Source organism: Carcharhinus amblyrhynchos, chromosome 1 (assembly GCF_965287045.1).
Source record: "Carcharhinus amblyrhynchos chromosome 1, sCarAmb.v2.hapA, whole genome shotgun sequence".
Classification (NCBI taxonomy): Eukaryota; Metazoa; Chordata; class Chondrichthyes; order Carcharhiniformes; family Carcharhinidae; genus Carcharhinus; species Carcharhinus amblyrhynchos.
In genome coordinates this window covers 36506605-36527798 of record NC_137324.1, presented here as the reverse complement: position 1 = coordinate 36527798, position 21194 = coordinate 36506605, and the positions used below count along the sequence as shown (strand labels likewise).

The window sequence follows — 21194 nt, the reverse complement described above, 5'->3', positions numbered from 1 at the left end:
TTATCTAACAGGGATAAATTTAGTTACATTTTAATTGGAATTTGTTACAGACAAAGGGAGAGTTACCTGCCTAGTGGTGACTTTGGTTTATCATGCTGTCGTGTATGTTGAACTGAATCAGATAAATATCAAAACGAATGACATTCTGGATATAAAGGACAGTCAAAGTACAAGTGAGTCAAGTCTAACATAATCGCCAGGGGCTGCATGGTCTAGTGATGTGAAATGTTATGCTTTCTTATCTAGGATCTAGTTAAAACAGATGGAAAGAATATTTCTCTGATAACTTTTTCTTTCATTCATGGGATGCGAGTATTTCAAGCGTAGCCAGCATTTGTTAGCTAATCCTAACTATCCATGAGAAAATGGTGGTAAGCTGCATTTCTGAGTTGCGGAAGCATATCTGGTATAGGTACTATGATAAAATCTGCTGCTTCTGGGGCCAAGGGGGGAAACGTGTGTGAGTTGCTGTTTGTGGTAACTTTGGTTCCAGGGCCTGCCTTGTTGGTGACTACCCCTAGCTGAAAAAGAAAGTAAAACATTCGGGTTTCTCGGAAAGGGGGTTGTAGCTTACGATTTTTAGCTATTAGACTTCTGGGCGCAGTTATGGGGATAGGTCCTAAGCAAAATGCTATTTTTGAGCTCAATGTTGACTTAATGGGATGAATGGCCTCCTTCTGCACTGTAGGGGTTCAATGGGAAATCAGACTGTGACCTCAGGTTGTTAAGGAAACAGAAGCTGGATGAGAAACAACAAGATTAGCAGAAATCAAAGGGTGATTCTCCCATCCCAAGGCGCTAAAAAATTAGTCCACCAGGCCGAAAGAACCACATATGGGCCGGTTTGTGGGATTCGTTCCCAATGTGTGCACATCTCCCAGCACCAAATATACAACGCAGTCAGGACCACACTGGAAACTGGCAGGACCAGCAGGTAAGTTATTGTAATCTTATTTTAATATTACTTAAATGTCATTATCGGTTCTGGGACTGAAGTCTCTGGGCCCGATAGCATCTCAACCCGCCAGTAAAATTTCACTCCGGCTGGGTTTAGAGTAGCTCCCCACTTTTGGGGAACTAGCAGGAGACACTTCTGGAGTGGGGTGGGGAGAATTGGGGGCCCCCAGGGAGGGTTGGGTGGTGAGGGGTGGTGGAGCTGTTACCCCCTGAGCATGGGCATCTGGGCAATGCCAGCCTGTGTCTCCTGGCACTGCCTAAGGGGCAAAGTGCCCATACCCTAGGGGCACCTTGGCATGGCCCACCAGGCATTAGGCAGTGCCAAGAGGGCAGGGCCTAGGGTGGGGCCTAAGGGGCAGGGCTTAGGGAAAGTGTTACCCTGCATTCCATCATTGACCCTTAACTACTGAGGAAAGGTAACTAACCTAAAACGTTGAGATAAATTTTCAAAAACACAAGGTTTTTTTAAGGGGGAATGCAGACTGATGCATGTTACGATTTTCACTTGTGTTGGCTGCTGCTGGCAATGGTGCCCTGACAAGCTGGCCACACTGCCTCCATTCCCACTTTCAAAGATGCCCCTCAAATTCATTCCATTAACTCTGCATCATTCCAGGTGCTCCCTGACTTGTTGGATGTTTGTGTCTTTTAATTTCTTTTGTCTTAGATTTCCAGCATCCACAGCATTTTGCCTTTGTGATTAATCATAGATTCCTACAGTACGGGAGGAGGCCATTTGACCCATCGAGACTGGACTGACCACAATCCCACCCAGGCTGTATCCCTATTTACTCTAGCTAGTCCCCCTGACACTAAGGGGCAATTTAGCATGGCCGATCCACCTAATGCACACATCTTTGGCCTGTAGTGGACTAAAGTAGGGAAGTTTTCCATTCCCAAATAGTGATACCATTTTCCTGCACACGTGTGTGGACAAGTTGCGTCGGCAAGTGTTACAGCTAGGAAGCTCCATGGTGCTGCTCTGTTCTGGAAACATTGCAGAAGGAACTCTGTTTACACACACAAACCTGGCCCCTTCTTCCTGTCGGGTGAAATTACAGGGGTGGAGCTTTGAGAAAATCCCTGGCCTATATATTTACATTTCATTCATGCACAATATGCCACAGAACAAGAAATCTTCTCTCACAGATTGCATGACGCTCTGCGTTACTAAGACGCAGTGTTACAAAGTAATGAGGATGGCAATTGTGAAATGGTCCCCTCACCGCTACTAATCTTAGATAGCTCATTGTGGAGATGCATTACATGAAACTTCGGACCTTATGTACACAGAGGAAAATCAAAAGCAAAGGCCGCCCACATATTACACCCTGATGGCCCGTTTCAGAAATGCCGCAGAGCAGGTTATACATTCAGCCTCTCAGCTGGAATGATACATCGGGGCCCATTCAGGGAAAAGTGTGAAAGCCATTTCAAAAAACAAATGGTATCATCACAAAAGAGAAGTTATTTGGCTGAGCCCATTTATAAAGTTACATTATGCCAATTGCTTTTAGATATCGGAACCTTATTTAGCACAGGCCAACTGTGCTAAACATCTTGTTTACATGTGAAACAGATTCAGCTTTTGCACAAACATTGTCACCTAATCTTGGTGCAAAGTAATCCAAAGTCCGAAAGGTTTATTTGGAATCACGAGCTTTTGGAGTGCTACTCCTTCTTCAGGTGAGACATCCTCCTCTGGAAGGAGCAGCACTCCAAAAGCTCGTGATTCCAAATAAAGCTGTTGAACTTTAACCTGGTGTTGTGACACTTCATACTGTGCCCCCCACCCCAGTCCAACGCCAGCATCGCCAAAGTAAACTGAAGCAGATATCTGAGGCCATCTCGGAGCTTGGCCTTGTATCCGTGTGCCAAGATAACTAACCCTGTGTGCAACCCCATTTTAAAACTTCTTAGTCTATTGCACCTCCTGGGATTTCTTAAACTTGAAGCTTAACGCTGGCAATGTTCAGCTAATTCCTAACATTATCATTTAATTTGGTATTCAGATGTGAGACTTCTGGCAAACAGCCATCAGTGCAACTTGGGTCTGCTAACTCCCCTATGTCCATGTAGTGACACTCTTCACAGATATTACACAACAGTGTCTGTGGTTACTGCAAGTTTGGAAGCTGAGATCACGCAGTGCTCGCAGAGTTAATAAAGATTACAGCAAGCAAAACAATTTCTCCGCAACATAAACAGGAAATGACTTGCAGCTGTCACAAGTGCGACGGGCGCTTTGAGGGTTAAACACAGATATGAGGGACATTACATTCTGCTGGAGATTCCTGGATGCCTCACAATTTTAAATATTTATAGAGTTTAGTTTTAAGATGCATTACTTCATCTCATTAAGAAATGCAGCAAGATAAACAATGCTGATTGCCCAACATTAACATTTAAAAGCTGTAAGAGTATCATTTTCTAAGCTAATTATTGACCAGTTAGAAGAGTTAAGCAATGTTTAGTGGTCATCAGGCTGATCTCCCTTCTTTTCTTTAAACTAAATTATAGCCATTTTATATAATGGAGCAACTTTGCTTGGAAGAAGCCAATAAAAATATTTGTCTTTAAACCTCATCACTGCACTGTAATGTTAACAAGCAACATTTTTATAGTGGCTTCAACATAAAGAAACATCACAATGTGTTTTGAAATGGGCTTTGAAAATTGATGCTGAGTCAGGAAGAGGGAGGTTGGGAAAAGGGTGAACTGTTTGGCGGAAGGGATAGAGTTCGAGAAGATAAGAGAGGGAACGGTGTAAATGTCAAGAGTAAGAGTTGGAGAGAGTGGGTCCAATGCCATTGTAGGCTCTATCTCTAAAAGTGGGATGAAGATAGGAGAGGATAAATAGAAAGCCAGAATCAAAGAAATTAATCATTCAGAATGTCATGGTAACAAGATCCAGAATTTACAAGTGGAATGATGGGATGTAATCGAGCAACAAGGGAGATACTGCAAGCAACCCACATTCAAAGGGGCTGATGAGATGCATCCTGTTTCTAGTAATGGGATTAACAGGTATCTAGATCAGGTCAGATCAGATAAGATGTAAATAGCCCTATCAAAAAAAACACTTTACTGAAATGACTGAGAAATCAAGGGAAGGCATATAGATGCTCATTTTTGAATCAGGAATTAGGACAGACAGTTCAATATACGGTGAGCAGAATCAAAGTCAACTCCTGCAGAAGCAGACAGGCCAGTTTACTATCTGACTGGAAGGCCCATTTAACATCTCTCACTGGAAGTCTTGGGTTACATCCGACAGTCAGCTAACAGCAGAGGTCCTTTTTTAAAGTCTTACAGCGAAGTTCAAGCAGAAACTTTTGTAAAGGCAGTTTACCTATCTTCGCTGAGTCAGGCAAAGACGCTTCCTGAACTGGATAATCCTCCTGATATTGTGTGACATATTTATAGATTTGTTTAAAGTGGATATTGTTTGAGGAATGGGGAAGTTTTATTGAATTCAGGTATTGGGGATATAGTTTGGATCAAGGGGTAATATCTAGATAAAACCACGTGAAGGTGTATTACACCAGTGTTTATGTGTCTTATAGAATTATAGTCCTCTTGGTGCGTATTTGTTTTTTCTCCCATTTGATAAATAATCATTAGGATTAATTTTTAGGAAAGACTATAGAACAAAGAGATCTAGGGGTACAGGTTCATAGTCCTTGAAAGTGGAGTCACTGGTGGACAGAATGGTGAAGAAGGCATTCAGCATGCTTGGTTTCATTGGTCAGAACTTTGAATACATGCATTGGGTCATTTTGTTGAAGTTGTACAAGACATTAGTAAGGTCACACTTGGACTACTGTGTACAGTTCTGGTCACTCTATTACAGAAGGGACATTATTAAACTAGAAAGAGTGCAAAAAAGATTTACTAGGATGCTACTGGGACTTGTTGATTTGAGTTATAAGGAGACGCAGGCTAGACTGGGACTTTTTTCTCTAGAATGTACGAGGCTTAGGAGTGATTTTATAGAGGTCTATAAAATATTGAGGGGCATAGATCAGCTAGATTTTCCCAGAGGTAGGGGAGTCTTAAGCTAGAGGGCATAGGTTTAAGGTGAGAGGGGAGAGATACAAAAGGGTCCAGAGGGGGAACTTTTTCACAGACAGGGTGGTGAGTGCCTGGAACAAGCTGCCAGAGCAGTAGTAGAGGCAGGTACAATTTTGTCTTTTAAAAAGCATTTAGACAGTTACATGGATAACATGGGTATAGAGGGATATGGGCCAAACGTGGGCAATTGGGACTAGCTCAGGGGTTAAAAAAAGGAATGGCATGGACATGTTGGGCTGAACTTATGTGGAGCATGTCCTACGCACAGTGACCCACCTTGTGATGCACAGAGTGCTGGAAATTCGTTCCACTAAGTACACCCAAAAAAAGACTAAAATGTTCACATTTTTCCACCCATTGGGAACATAGTTTTTGTTTTGGAGAATCCCAGCCACTTTTTTCCCATCTGATGAGCAACCATTCACTACCATCTGCCTTTTATTCATTCGCTAATTTGGTATCGACACATCTATTCCCCCTTTAATCCAAAGGATTTCAATTTTGCAAACAAATTTATTATGTGGCAAGAGATGGAGCTGCACACAAATTGAAGTTTATGAAGGGAGAAGAATTGGACAACAGCAAGATAGTGTTGAAATAATCCAATCTGGGACAAAAACAGGTGAAAGTGTCAGCAGCAGAGAGGTTAAGACAGACAATGTTATGAAGGAAAGGATCTTGGTGATAGATGGGATGTTGTGTTTATTCCTTCCATTGAATAACATGAAAGATCTGAAGAGAGTTGAGAGTTTGTTTGGGAAAGTAGATGGATATGACCATTTTGTAATTCTGGACATGAAGCAGAGAGTACGAATTGGATCAAAAATAATGTATTCACTTTTCTGAATGTTGATCTAGAAATAGTTGATTCTCATTCAGGATTTGTCAGACAAGTGGGTGACATCCAAATTCTGTATGAGAATGAAGCATTTCCTGTTCAATATGGGGAGGACTGAAGCTGGGGAGTTGAGGGAGGTTTTCAGGTTCAGTCATACACCATCAGAACACAAGTGAAAACTAACAACATAGCTCTAAATGGTATCAGTGAGAAGGAACGAATAGATTACAAGTGGAACATAAGAGCGTAAGTAGTAGAAGCTGGAGTAGGCCATCAGGCCCTTCAAACACGCCCCATCATTCAATACAACCATGGCTGATTCATGCCAGCCTCAGCTCCTTTTCTGTGCCATTTAGCCATAGCCCTCTACTACAAGAAGAGGATTGAGCATAGATTCTCAGAAAACCATAGAAGAATCAATGTTACAGGAAGGAAAATATACAGGAATGGTGATATACCATTATTGGAGATGCATTTGCTGTGTTTGGAAAGGTGGGAATGAAACCATGCAGGGATATTCCATGCAACCAGATGTTACAGCACCAGGGAGCTGGGTTTGATTCCAGCCTAAGGATGACAATCTGTTTGGAGTTTGCACGTTCTCCCGTGTCTGCGTGGATTTCCACTGTTTGCTCCTGTTTCATAAAATCTACTGAATCCTACAGTGCAGAAGGAGGCCATTCGGCCCATCGTTTCCTCCCACACTCCAAAGATGTGCAGGTTTCGTGGATTGGTCATGCTAAATTGCCCCTTTGTGTCACAAGATGTGTAAATTAGGGGGATTAGTGGGATAAATATGTGGGATTACAGGGATAGGGTTCTGTCAAAGAGGCAGTGCAGACTCAATGGGCCGAACTGCCTCCTTCTGCACTGCAGGGATTCAACGATCTATAATCTACATGAGAACTGTAATGGCATGATCAATCTTTCTCAATGCCAGATAGATCCAGGAGAATGAAGATGGATGAAGTACCACAATCATAATAATTAGAATACCATTCAAACTTCAGCAGGGGCATTTTGAGATGATGATGAGCTGCCTTCTCCAACTGCTGTGGTCCACATGGTGTAGATACACCCACTGTGCTGTGAGTTCCAGGATACTGATCCCGTAACTGTAAAGGATTAGCAATATATTTCCAAATCAGGATGGTTGTGGAATCTGCTGCCATGTCCTAGGTGGTAGAATTTGCAGTTTGAAAGGTGCTGTTGAAGGAGTTTTGGTGAACAGCTGCAGTACATCTATGCCACTGTGCATTAATGCGGAGAAGAGAATGTTGAAGGTAATGTTTTGGGCGCCAATCAAGCAGGCTGCCTTGTCCTGGCATATTTCAAGCTCCTTGAGTGTTATTGGAGTTCACTCATCCTGGCAAGTGATGAGTATTTCATGACAGTCCTGATTTATGCTTGTAGATGGTGGGTGGGTACGGTTTGGGGATTCGGGAAGTGAATTACTCTCCACAGAATCCATAGCCTCTGACCTGCTCTCGAAACCACAATATATATTTGGCTGGTCCAGTTCAGTTTCTGGTCAAAGATTATTCCAAACACTTGGATTAAGAACGGGACTGATTTAAGTTTATGGTTAACACAGAAACTAAGAAAGCAAATTGAGTTATCCGGAGTTGTGTGGGTTCAAGTAGGAGAGCATGTGATGGAAGTCATGGAGAATGTGGGGCAGGGGTAAGAGAGTTGGGGCAAAACTGCAAGTGAATGTTGCAAGATTAGAATAAATAGGATAGTGAGGAGAAGTTAGGGTAGGGTAAAAGACAGAAGTGAAGAATTCAGGGAAGTAGTTTCATTGATATTCCCTACGCTTGACAGGAAGAAATCTTGGAGCTCTTCCTGTTCGATGTGTGAAGTGTGCATAGATAAGACATGGAAGAAGAACTTAAAGAAAAGATTAGTTATGGCACAAGGATTTTAGGATATATTTACCTTCTAGGATGATCTGGAATAGTAAGTCGTTCTATCAAAAGACACTAAGATACAGTAATGTGATCGCACCTGATCTAGCAATGTAGAACAAAGTCAGTTGCAACCCATTATTGTTCATCTTTGATCTTGAGGGGAAAAGAAGTTGAGCTACAGCAGAAGAGAGCTGGGCTGAGAATTAGCGATTAACTTGATAGGAATAAAGGGAATGGTCAAAATTCTCCCGTCTCACTCACTGCAGAAATCATCGCAGGCGAGACAGGAAATTTGGCGGACCATTCAAAGAGCCGTTGGATTCTGCTGTAAATTTCAGGTCTTGGACATGCCTGCGGCCGGAGGATTCTGTTCAATGAAAACAGAAGCCAGTAAATAGTGGCAGACATATCAAAACTTGTGGCAGGTCGAAGGTTAGGATGGACAGATTGAAGTTTCAAGGAAGCTGGACAGAGAGGGGCTCAAGTATAAAAGCCAAGGAAGAAAGCTAATGCAATATTGACATTTAGCTCTAGTGGCTGCAATATAAAGAGGAGAACTCAACGTCAATTTTAGGCAACTTGGTCAGACACCAGCAAGAGTATTGCATTCAGTTCTGGGCACTGTACCTCAGGAAGGATATATTGACCTTGGAGGGGGTACAGTGTAGATTTGCCAGTTGGCATTATAGGAAATGAGTATTTTTTTGGAAGGATGATTTGGATGCAATGTTCTAGCAGCAAAATTGAGACAATAGGCTTTAAAAATCCATTTCTCCATTTGCCTCCCTGAGACAGAGAATGCAAACGGTGAAAACTCCTGGGTCATTAGATATAACATAACCAAAACAAGATAGAAAATATATATTGATATTTTCATCCAACTTACATAATAACTGCTAATGCAAAACTTTTAAATCAAGCTGGCTTTTTGCAATTGGCACTTGACAGGAAACAATGAGGGTGTGATAAAAGATCTCAGTTAGAATCATGTTAATTAGATTTTGAGACATACCTTGGAACTGGCGATCTTTCATTTTCTTGCAGATTAGCAGTCCATCTTTCTTGGATCCTCCTGCTGCAAGGGTCTCATTCAGAGCAATAGCATACAGCATGATTCCATCATAAAAACACCCAGCGATAAAATTCACCTGCAGAAACACAAAATATGTATTTTCAGCTAAGCCTTTAAGTACAACGAAGTAGAAGCAAATCAATAGATTGTTGGGGAGTGATCCTGGGTTTTAGCAATTCTACACCTGAACTGCAGCAGAAAGCCCTGTAGCTTTGTTTACTGATTTATTTATTGTCACAAGTAGGCTTACATTAACACTGCAATGAAGTTACTGTGCAAAACTTTGTACCATTATGGTGGAGTTATTTGAGTTTGAAAACCCCAGTATCTTTTTGGAGGGAGAATTGAAATTCAACAAGACCTGAGGTTTGGCACTATTCAGTGTTACAGAAAAAATCAGGACCATCCATTCCCCAGTGCTTTCCAAGCCTTGGGCGCTGCCACCTGAGCGCACACTGTCCTCACGTTATTTTGATGCGTTTTTGGGATGTGGACATCATTGCCACCTTTCATTGTTCTTGAACTGCTGCATGATATGAGGGTTACTGATCCTTTTCAGAGGGCAATTAAGAGTCAATACATTACTGGGAGAATGGAGTCGCATGCATTATTTTGACTGATTTCATCTGAGCAAACCGCAGAAGACTCAGAACAGTTTAGGATCACTTTATTCTCAAGCATGAGCTTCAGAGAGGTCTCTGGAGTAGACTCTGGTATTTACATAAAAGCTGCATACATTTACAAGATGCTTCGCACATACAGGCATAGTTTAAATTTCAATCTAACAGTACATATAGCCTTTACCAAAACAGGCACAGCTTGTACTTGTGGGATGGCATGGTGGAACCTAGGGATCTGGGTTTGATTCCCGGTTTGGGTCACTGTCTGTGTGGAGTTTGCACATTCTCCCCGAACGGCAAATTGTGCGGAGGGTATGGAGAGTCTGCAGAAGGATCTAGATAGGCTGGGCGAATGGGCCAGGAAATGGCAAATGGAATTTAATGTTGGCAAGTGTGAGGTGGTCCACTTTGGTAGGAAGAATGGTAGGAAGGACTATTACTTACGGGGCGAAAAACTGCAGCAGGCGACGGTGCAGAGGGACCTCGGGGTCCTTGTGCATGAGTCGCAAAAACCCAGCTTGCAGGTGCAGCAGGTGGTCAGGAAGGCAAATGGGATGCTGGCCTTCATAGCGAGGGGGATTGAATATAAAAGTAGGGAGGTCTTGCTGCAGCTGTATAGGGCACTGATGAGGCCGCAGCTGGAGTACTGTGTGCAGTTTTGGGCGCCGCACCTGCGCAAAGATATTTTGGCCTTGGAGGGAGTGCAGAGGAGGTTTACTAGGCTGATACCGGAGTTGAGGGGGTTGAGCTATGAGGAGAGGCTGAATAAACTAGGCTTGTACTCGTTGGAGTTTAGAAGAATGAGGGAAGATCTCATTGAGACGTATAAGATGATGAATGGGATGGATAGGATAGAGGTGGAGAGACTCTTCCCGCTCAAAAAAGACAGTAGGACTAGGGGGCACAGCCTCAAGATAAAGGGGGGGCGGTTTAGAATGGAGTTGAGGAGGAACTTCTTCACTCAAAGGATGGTGAATCTCTGGAATTCTCTGCCCGTTGAAGTGGTGGAAGCTACCTCGCTAAATATTTTCAAGAAGCGGGTTGATGGGTTTTTGATGAGAGAGGGGATTAAGGGTTATGGGGAGAGGGCCGGAAAGTGGAACTGAGCCACGACAGATCAGCCATGATCTTATTGAATGGCGGGGCAGGCTCGAAGGGCCAGATGGCCTACTCCTGCTCCTATTTCTTATGTTCTTATGTCTGGATGGGTTTCCTCAGGGTGCTCTGGTTTCCTCCCACAGTCCAAAGATATGCAGGTTAGGTGAATTGGCCAGGGTAAATTCTCCCTAAGTGCACCTGATCAGGTGCCGGAATGTGGTGACCTGGGGGTTTTCACAGTAATTTCATTACAGTGTGAATATAAGCCTGCTTGTAACTAATAAATAAACTTAAAAAAAAACTACTTTGTCCTAACTTATCTTGGTTGGCAAACTCATTTCTATCACTTGAAGCTGTACAGAGGTCATGAGGCATACTTGCTAACTATTCACCCACATAAGTACTCTCTGTTTATATCAACATGTTCTTTTCCCTTGACTGTGGAATTTTAATTAAACTTTCCAACAAGTTTACATAGATTTCCATTTAACCTTTATAGAGATCCCTTAATAACCCATACTTCCTGTTTGTCCATGTTGTAAAAAAAAATATTCATTATTTCCCTCTAACACTCGAAAGAGGCTTACTTGTCCATTCCACAGAGCAACCAAGAGACAATACATTACTGTGGGAATGGAGTCACACCTAGTCTGGCAGGTTGGGAGGTGGCATCCAATGAAGGAATAATGATGAATCAACTGGACTTTTACAGTAGTCCAATATCTTCATGCTCACTGGTGGTGAAACTAAAATTTTTATTCCAAATTTATTTGACAAACTGAATTCGTATTGATAAACTGCCATGGTGGGATTTGAACTCTCTAGATAATGAGATCAGCAACACAACATAACCATTAGCACCAGATAACACCAGCAGTGTAGTTAGCGGTGGTTAATAATAATCATCTTGATTCAGCTTGGAATATTATAAGTGTGGAAAATGACTATTTTTAAATAACCTCCATCATGCAGAGGGGAACAGCACTGATTTGAAAGAGTGAATATTGCTGGCAATATCCTGCTTTGAAAATGGTAAAAGAAATTATTCTCGCAGTAAGTACTGCATCCACAAAGTAGCTCAATCCATTTCCTCTACCTAATTCTGATTAGCTCTAAGAAGTAATTCTGGAAACTCATTCAATTGATATCAGAAATGGGGTGGAACTGAGTTTGACCAGGATTCTGCTCTTATTTCTAATTTTTACCATTTTTCTTGGGGGCCACAGAATCTTTCACTCCTAAGGGTTATGGGGAGAGGGCAGGAATGTGGAACTTAGCCACGACAGATCAGCCATGATCTTATTGAATGGTGGGGCAGGCTCGAAGGGCTAGATGGCCTACTCCTGCTCCTATTTCTTATGTTCTTATGTTCTCATGTACTGAGGGGAGGATGTGTATGGACGCTCTTGTCCAAATTTAACTCCACATGTCGGCCTAAGGGGATCTCGAGCTACCTGAAGATGCAGTGACCAATGGTGGTGCAATTAAAATTGGGCATGTACAAGAAACCAGAATTAGGGGAGTGCAGATATCTCAGAAAGTTTTGAGGTCGACGGAAGTTGCTGAGATTGGTGGGGCATGGCTATGAAGGGATTTGAAAACGAAGATAAGAATGTTAGAACCATAATGTTGCTTCACTAGGATCCAATATGGTCAGTGAGAACAGAAGTAATAAGGGAAAGGGGCGCAGTGCGAGTTAGGACATAGGTAGCAGAACTGTGAATGACCTCAGGTTTATGGAGGGTAGAATGTGGGAGATCAGCCAGGAGTGCACTGGAATAATCAATTCTCAAGGAAACAAAGGCATGGATAATAGTTTCAGGAGGAAATGCGCTGAGCTAATGGTAAAGTTAGATGATGTTATGAAATTGGAAATAGACACTTTGTTGTGGTATGATTATGAGGTTGGAAGCTCATGTCTGGGTCAAATGTAATAGACATGCTTAATTTTAGACTGTTGCCTGGAAGGAGGATGGAGTCAGTTGCTGAGGAACAGAGTTTAAGTTTATTTATTAGTCACAAGTAAGGCTTACATTAACACTGCAATGAAGTTACAGTGAAATTCCCCCGTCACCACATTCCAGTGCCTGTTTGAGTCAATGCATCTAACCAGCACGTCTTTCAAACTGTGGGAGGGAACTGGAGGAGCCGGAGGAAACACACGCAGAAATGGGGAGAACGTGCAATCTCCACACAGATAATGACCCAAGCTGGGAATTGAACACAGGTCCTGGCGCTCTTTGGAGCAGGGACTGAAAACAATGGCATCAATCTTCCCAATGTTTAATGGGAGAAAATTTCTGCTGATCCAGTACTGGATGTCACATAAGCAATCTGATAATTTAGCAAGAGCAGATGAATTGAGAAAGGTGGCAGTGAGGTGGAATAGGGTATTATCACCGTCTACATGAAAACTAACACTGTGCTTTCAGAAGATGCTGCTGAGAGACAGCATGAGATGAGAAATAGAAATATCTGAAGGAAAGATCCTTAGAAGATACCAGAGGAACAGTACAAGAACTGGAAGAGAAGACATTGTAAATGATACTCTGATTATGATTAGAGAGATAAAAATGGAGCCAGTTTAGAGAAGTCCCACATAATTGGAGGATGGTTTGGTAGTGGCATCATGCTGCAGTTGTTGGAAATGGTGGACGATGATCGTTTGAATGCGGATGCTGACAGGGTGAAACATGAGGACAAAGGAGAGGAAGAGATGAGAGCAATCGCGCAGGAGTTTGGCCAGACATGGTTGAGAGCCCTGTCAACAACAGTGAGTGAGCAAGATATATCAGCAACTCCTGTTTTGGAAAGTGGCATCATCAGAACGGATGCAATGGAGGTGAAGGAAATGACAGATGGGATTGAGATTGATGAAAGAAATGTAATAAATATTATCTATGCGGATTTTGAGACATGATCAACAAAGTATCACACAACAGACTAGTTAACAAAATCGAGGCTCATAGAATAGAAGGATCGATGTCACATTGGATTAAAAAATTGGCTTTGGGACAGAAAATAGTGAGCTGTGAAAATGGTCTTTTTCCAGAGTGTGGTACAGTAGACAATGATGCTCCCCAAATGTCAACACTAGGACACTGGTACATTTTGCTATCTGTAAAGGACATAGGTCTTGGAATGCAGAATAGACTTTAAAACTTGAATTAAAAATCTTAAAAATATGAGGAGGGAATATGACGAGGAACATTTTTTACATAATGAGTGCTAATTACCTGAAACTTGCTAACAACGAGTGTGGTGGGAGTAGAAACGATTAATGATTTCTAAAGGAAATTGGATGGGCATTTGAAGAAAATAAACTTGTAGGATTATATGGACTAAATAGGGAGTGGGACTAACTGGATTGCTCTGCAGAGAATCACCATGGACTTGATGGACCAAATAACCTCTTTCAAAACTCCATGGTGCTGTGACACTGGTAGTTATGTGATAAAATAATAATGGAATCACAGAATCCACACAGTGCATAAGGAGGCCATTCAGCTCATCAAATCTGCACTGACAACAATCCAACGCAGGCCCTAACCCTGTAACCCCACATATTTGACCTTCTAGTCACCATGACACAAAGGGGCAATTTACTTTGGTAAATCCACCTAACCCACACATCTTTGGAGTGTGGGGGGTAAACCAGAACACCCGGAGGAAACCCATACAGACATGGGGAGAACGTGCAAACTCTACACAGACAGTGACCCAAGGTTGGAATTGAACCCAAGACTCTGGTGTTGTGAGGCAGCTGTGCTCACTACTAATGCAATTGTTAATTGAGATCTTTATCAATGGCCACAAACAACACAGATTGCACTTCAGAAGTAATTCATTAATTGTGAAGGATATTGTACCATTGAGGTTCTATGAAGAGGCTATGACAACAATTTGCATTCTCTCATTATTTTTACATAAAGACCAATGTTTTTAGTTTTATTCTTACACTACTGCACTGTAACAAAGCAAAAAAAAACAATTCATCAACTAGAGCTGCATTATTTGCTCAATGTCATGAGCTTCCGTAAAGCAGGGGAAAAAAAGATTATTACTTAGGAAACTGCGCAAAATTAAAATAGTTTCTGAAATTGTGTTGATAAAAGTTGTTGTGTGGCGGCTCTGCCCTCTATTTAATACTATAATCCAATCATTACTGTCCATGTACTGAAAGCAAACCAATATTGTCTGTCCAGGCTAGTGAGAATCTTTTTCAGACTGTTCAGCAGTCCGAATGAATATTAATATTTATGCATTTGGTAAACAAAACACTGCTCCATTGTGGCTTTTACTCCGCTCCCCCCACCACACGCACCCCCCCCACCCCGCCCATAACCTTTGATTCCATTAACAATCAAAAATTGGTCTAACTCAAGTCTTGAATATATTCAGTGTCCCGACCTCCAGTGCTCTCTTTGGAAGAGAACTCCAAACATTAATGACTTTCTAAGAGAAGAAATTCTTATGCATAGAAATATAGAAGATAGGAATAGGAGGAGACCATTTGGCCCTTTAAACCTGCTCTGCCATTCATTACAATCATGGTTGACTGTCCAACTCAATAGCCTAATCCTGCTTTCTTCCTATAACCTTTCATCCCATTTGCGACAAAGGTGTCATCGTTGAGCAAGTTATCATTACTAATTAAATCTTTGCATTGTATAAGATAATCGTGGATTTCTCTGGCATCGAAAGCCTCAAATGCACCAAATTCTACAGCTTCTTGGCACAGTTCACACTCATCATCATCACACTCATTCTCAGACTCCTCTTAGAGGATGTAGCTCATTCCATTTCATCCTCCTGTGTCAGGGCCTGCCCTCTCTGGAACATGAGGTTGTGTAAGGTGCAGCAGACAATGACCATGAATCATATCTGATCAGAGTGGCACCCGTACAGCCCAGACAGTTAAATCTCATTCTGAGCACATTGATGGTCTGCTAGCTGATGGCTGTGGTGGATGCATGGCTTACATGGCATCCCTTCTGTGTCTCTGTTTGTGAATATTTCACTGAGGTCCCAAGCCTTTCTTGAGTGGACATTCTTTGCCCCCTGGACTCTAGCCAGCCAAACATTTTGGTGACCAAACGATTTCCAGCGCCTGAGACGGCTTAGGAGTCATGACTGCTCCCAGGAATCCTTGCTCACTCCTGCATAATCCCCTTGCCAAGGTCACAATCAGGCTGAACATTGAACAGATTCTTTTTCTGTTAACAGAAGCTGCTGAAAGTCCTGATGGTGCTTTGATGGCCACTGTCCCCATGCACAGTGGGGAAGCCAGCAATGCTTGTCAAACCTCTGGTTCGCTCAGCTTGACCGATGCTGTCTATGCTGAATGTGGTGAATTCCTTGGCACACTTAAAGTTTGTATCTGTCACAACCTTGATACAATAATGTGTTGCTGTTGTGAAATGCCACAAAGGACACTGGCTGATGCCTGGAAAGACCCAGATGCAAAATAATTCAAGGCCACTGTAATCCTGAAAGTAACAGGCATAGAGTGGCCGCCAACACAATTGGAAGCCATCTCTGCTGCCCACATATCACACAGTGATGTGATTATCTCCTTGGAGAGACACAGTCATCTCAGGGACTAGTGCTCTGAATGGCATCCTTTGGTTTTGCATTCAGTTGGTAGGATAGTGCCATCTCCTGTTTCTGCTGCTGTTGTCTCTCTTGTTCAGTCCCCGCTTCAGCAGCAGGTCCCTCACTTGCCAGGACTACAAGGCACATTTGTCCCTGTACAGCTGACCTCCTCTGTCCCCTTTTCCTTTCTCTTCACTGATAGAGGGGGAATTCTCCAGAGTGCATTATGCCCATGAGGAACAATGAGCACTGGATGCTTACTGGAGTCATTAAAGATCACTGGAGCCCTGTCTGCAGGTCCTCTCTCTCTCTTACAAAAGGTTTAGAGAAATAAATCTCAGTGAGAACACTTGCAAACAGTCCCATCTACAATAGTAGGCTCTTCTGTTAAACGCAACCATATTATACTCATGATTTGGATGAGAATATAGGAGGCATGGTTAGTAAGTTTGCAGATGACACCAAGAGGAACCAAATTATTGACAATGACTTTAAAAGAGCAATTTGCTGATTATATTGATTAAAAGTAGTCATAGAAGCATAGAAAATAGGAGCAGGGGAGGGCTGATTGTCCAACTCAATACCCTGAACCCACCTTCCCACATCCCCCCGCCCCTCCGCCCCCCACCCCCCGTATCCTTTGATCCTTCGCTTCAAGTGCAATATCTAATTGTTTCTTGAAAACATTCAATGTTTTGGCCTCAACTGCTTTCTGTGGTAGCAAATTCCACACGCTGACCACTCTCTGGGTGAAGAAATTCCTCTTCATCGCTATCCTAAGTCCTGTACCCTCAGACTGTGATCCCTGGTTCTGGACTCCCTCACCATCAGGAATATCCCTCTTGCATCTACTCTGTCTAATCCTATTAGAATTTTATCGGTTTCATTAAGAACACTCTTATTGTTCTGAAGTCCAGTGAATACAATCCTAACTGAGTCAATTTCTCCTCATACATCAGTCCTACCATCCCAGCAATCAGTCAGATTAACCTTCTCTGCACTCCCTCTCGAGCAAGAACATTCTTCCTCAGATAAGGAGATCAAAATGAACACTCTGTTCCAGGTGTGGTCTCACAAGGTCCTGTATAATTGCATCAAATATCCCTGCTCCTGTACTTGATTCCTCTGGCTATGAAAGCCAACACACCAATTGCCATTTTTACTGCCTGCTGCATGTTTAGTGCTAGTCCGTACCTTGGTAAATATAAAAAGTGTAACAAATTAAATGAGTAGCTTTTAAAATATGTATATTGGTGCCCTTGTGTCTAAAGAACAGCTTCATTTTTAACACCTCCTCAAAAAGCTGCAATTAGCAAAAATGCCCAATGATGATTCATTTGATCTGGGGGCGTGACCACTTTTGTGGGTGTGGCCAGCTGCCAACACTGTTTTATTTAAATCAGTAAGAAGTCTCACAACACCAGGTTAAAGTCCAATCAATTTATTTTGTAGTAAACTCACAAGCTTTCGGGGTTTGCCCCTTCGTCAGGTGAAATCCCGAAAGCTTGTGAGTTTACCATCAAATAAACTGGTTGGACTTTAACCTGGTGTTGTGAGACTTCTTACTGAGTTTACCCCAGTCCAATGCCGGCGTCTCCACATCATTTTTTAAATCAGTGCAGACTTTTAGTGGAAGCTTGACTTCCACTGAATGTAATTCTGCTTAAAGTTTTGGCAATCATTTGTTCTGGGTGAATTTTGTTAAGAAAACCAGCAGAACCCAATGTAAAACTTTAAGTCTTCATATTTATTTGAACCATGAATTAAGAATATTTTCACAGGAAGAGTTTAAACATGTTTGGTGGGGGGGTGGGACCCAAAGCAATAAGGGGACAGAAGAGAAGGTTAAAGGCAGCAAAGAAGTTAAAGAGAATACATTAAATACTAAAGGCAGTGTCAGTAATCGTACTAATAGGCAGATCAGGCAAAAGCAAGACAGAGAACAAGGGGAGTCCAGATTAAACTGCATTTATTTCAATGCAAGAGGCCTCATGGGTATGGCAGATGAACTCAGGGCATGGATGGGTACATGGGACTGGGATACTATAGCAATTACTGAAACATGGTTAAGGGAGGGACAAAACTGGCAACTCAATGTTCCAGGGTTCCAGATGCTTTATTAAAGATAGAACAGGAAGTAAGGGAGGAGCAGGAGTTTCACTTTTGATTAGCGAAAACATCATGGCAGTACTGAGAGGGGATATACTTAAGGGTTCGCCCACTGAGTCTATACAGGTAGAACTGAGAAATAAGAGAGAAATCACTTTGAAAAGGTTGCACTATAGGCCTCCAAATAGTCAGCGGGAAATTGAGGAGCAAATATGTAAGGGGATTACAGATAGCTCCAAGAAAAATAGGGTGGTAATTGTAGGGAATTTTAACTTTCCCAATATTGACTGGCAGTCAATTGACTGGATTGGATGAAGAGAAATTTGTTGAGTGTATTCAGGAGGAATTTCTCATTCAGTATGTGGATAGCCTGACTAGAGAGGGGCAAAACTTGATCTCCTCTTGGTAAATATGGAAGGGCAGATGACATAAGTGTTAGTGAGGGATCACTTTGGGACCTGTGACAAAAATTCCATAGCTATGGAGAATGATAGGTCTGGCCCAAAAGTTAAAATTCTAAATTGGGGAAAGACCAATTTTGATGGTATCAGGCAGGAACTTTCAAAAGTTAATTGGGAGAGTTTGTGGGGAGGCAAAGGGATGTCTGGTAAATGGGAGGTTTTCAAAAGTGTGTTAACCAGGGTTCAGGGTAAGCACATTCCTCTTAGAATGAAGAGCAAGGCTGGTCAAAATAGGGAACCTTGGATGACTCGGGATATTGAGGCCCTGGTCAAGAAGGAGAAGGAGGCATATGAGTGCATCGGAACTGGGATCAAGTGGATACCTTGAAAAGTATAGAGTGCATAGGAGTACAGTTAAGAGAGAAATCAGGAGGGCAAAAAGGGGACACGAGATTGTTTTGGCAGGTATAGCAAAGGAGAATCCAAAGAGCTTCTACAAATACATAAAGGTCAAAAGAGTAACATGGGAGAGGGTAGGGCCTTTTAAGGATCAAGAAGGTCATCTATGTGTGGATCCACAAGAGATGGGTGAGATCCCAAATGAATATTTCTTATCAGTATTTTCTGTTGAGAAAGGCATGGATGTTAGTGTGCTTGGGGAAATAAACAGTGATATGTTGAGGATTGTACATATAACAGTGAAGGAGACGCTGGAAGTCTTAAAGTTCATCAAGGTAGATAAACCCCCGGAGGCTAGGGAAGAAATTTCGGGTCCCTTAGCAGAGATATTTGAATCATCGATAATCATAACTGAAGGTCCTGGAGGGTGGCAAATGTTATGCCTTTGTTTAAGGGCTGCAGGGAAAAGCCTGGGAACTACAGGCCAGTGAGTCTCACATCTGTAGGGGATAAGTTGCTGGAAGGTATTTTGAGAGACAGGATCTACAGGCATTTAGAGACACAAGGACTGATTAGGAACAGTCAGCATGGCTTTGTGAGTGGAAAATCACAAATTTGACTGAGTTTTTTGAATGGGTAACCAAGAAGGTAGATGAGGGTGGTGCAGTTGATGTTGTCTACATGGACTTTAGCAAGGTATTTGACAAGGAACCACATGGTAGGTTGTTGCATAAGGTTAAATCTCACGGGATCCATGCTGAGGTAGCCAAATGGATACAGAATAGGCTTGATGACAGAAGACAAAGGGTGGTTGTAGAGGGTTGTTTTTCAAACTGGAGGCCTGTGACCAGCGGTGTGCCTCAGGGATCTGAGTGAAGTGGGTCCACTGTTATTTGTCAATTACATCAATGATTTAGATGGGAATATAGGAGGCATGGTTAGTAAGTTTGTAGATGACAGCAAGATTGGTGGCATAGTGGACAGTGAAGAAGGTTATCTTGGATTGCAACAGGATCTTGATCGATTGGGCCAGTGGGCTGACGAATGACAGATGGAGTTTAATTTAGATAAATGTGAGGTGATGTATTTTCGTAGATTGAACCAGGGCAGGACTTACTCGGTTAATGGTAGGGCGTTGGGGAGAACAAAGGGATCTAGGGGTACAGGTTCATAGCTCCTGGAAAGTGGAATCACAGGTGGACAGAATGGTGAAGACGGCATTCAGCATGCTTTGTTTCATTGGTCAGAACATTGAATACAGGAGTTGGGACATCTTGTTGAAGTTGTACAAAATATTGGTAAGGTCACACTTGGAATGCTGTGTACAGTTCTGGTCATCCTATCACAGAAAGGATATTATTAAACTAGAAAGAGTGCAGAAAAGATTTACTAGGATGCTACCGGGGCTTGATGGTTTGAGTTATAAGGAGGCTGGATAGACTGGGACTTCTTTTCCCTGGCGCATAGGAGGCTTAGGGGTGATTTTATAAAGGTGTATAAAATAATGAGGGGCATAGATCAGCAAGATAGTCAATATTTTTTCCCAAAGGTAGGAGAGTCTAAAACTAGAGGGCATCAGGTGAGATGGAAAAGATGCATAAGTGTCCAAAGGGGCAATTTTTTTCACACAGAGGGTAATGAGTGTCTGGAACATGCTGCCAGAGGTAGTAGTAGAGGAGGGTACAATTTTGTCTTTTAAAAAGGGTTTAGACAGTTACATAGGTAAGATGAGTATAGAGAGATATGGGCCAAACATGGGCAACTGGGGCTAGCTTAGGGTTTTAAAAAAAGGGGCAGCATGGATAAGTTGGGCCAAAGGGCCTGTTTTCATGCTGTAAACCTCTATGACTCTATAATCTATCCCTGTTCATGCCCAGTTGTTCTGGCATGAAAAAGTTATTTAACCAACCCATAACTTGAATTAAATAAGGCCAGACTGTGCTGTGTTAATGGTCAAAGACATAGCTCTAGAGAACAATTCTCTGCTGTCAACATTTGTGTTCTGCAGTGGATTATGAATCACATCTGCACACTATAAGGGATATGTAAAACCTTCGCCGATACTTCTTGAGTGCTTTCAGAAAGATGTAACTATCTCTGGAAGCATAAATATGATTTAGA

General features: G+C 42.3%; 1 protein-coding gene across 1 annotated transcript in view; it reads right to left on the bottom strand.

The window, feature by feature from the left end:
• LOC145356322 (atrial natriuretic peptide receptor 2-like) overlaps positions 1-21194 on the bottom strand; it is a 139248-nt gene that overhangs the window by 108755 nt on the left and 9299 nt on the right. The window contains exon 4 of the mRNA XM_080208977.1: positions 8792-8927. Coding sequence (XP_080065103.1) covers positions 8792-8927 — 136 coding nt within the window. The remainder of the gene's footprint in view (positions 1-8791; positions 8928-21194) is intronic.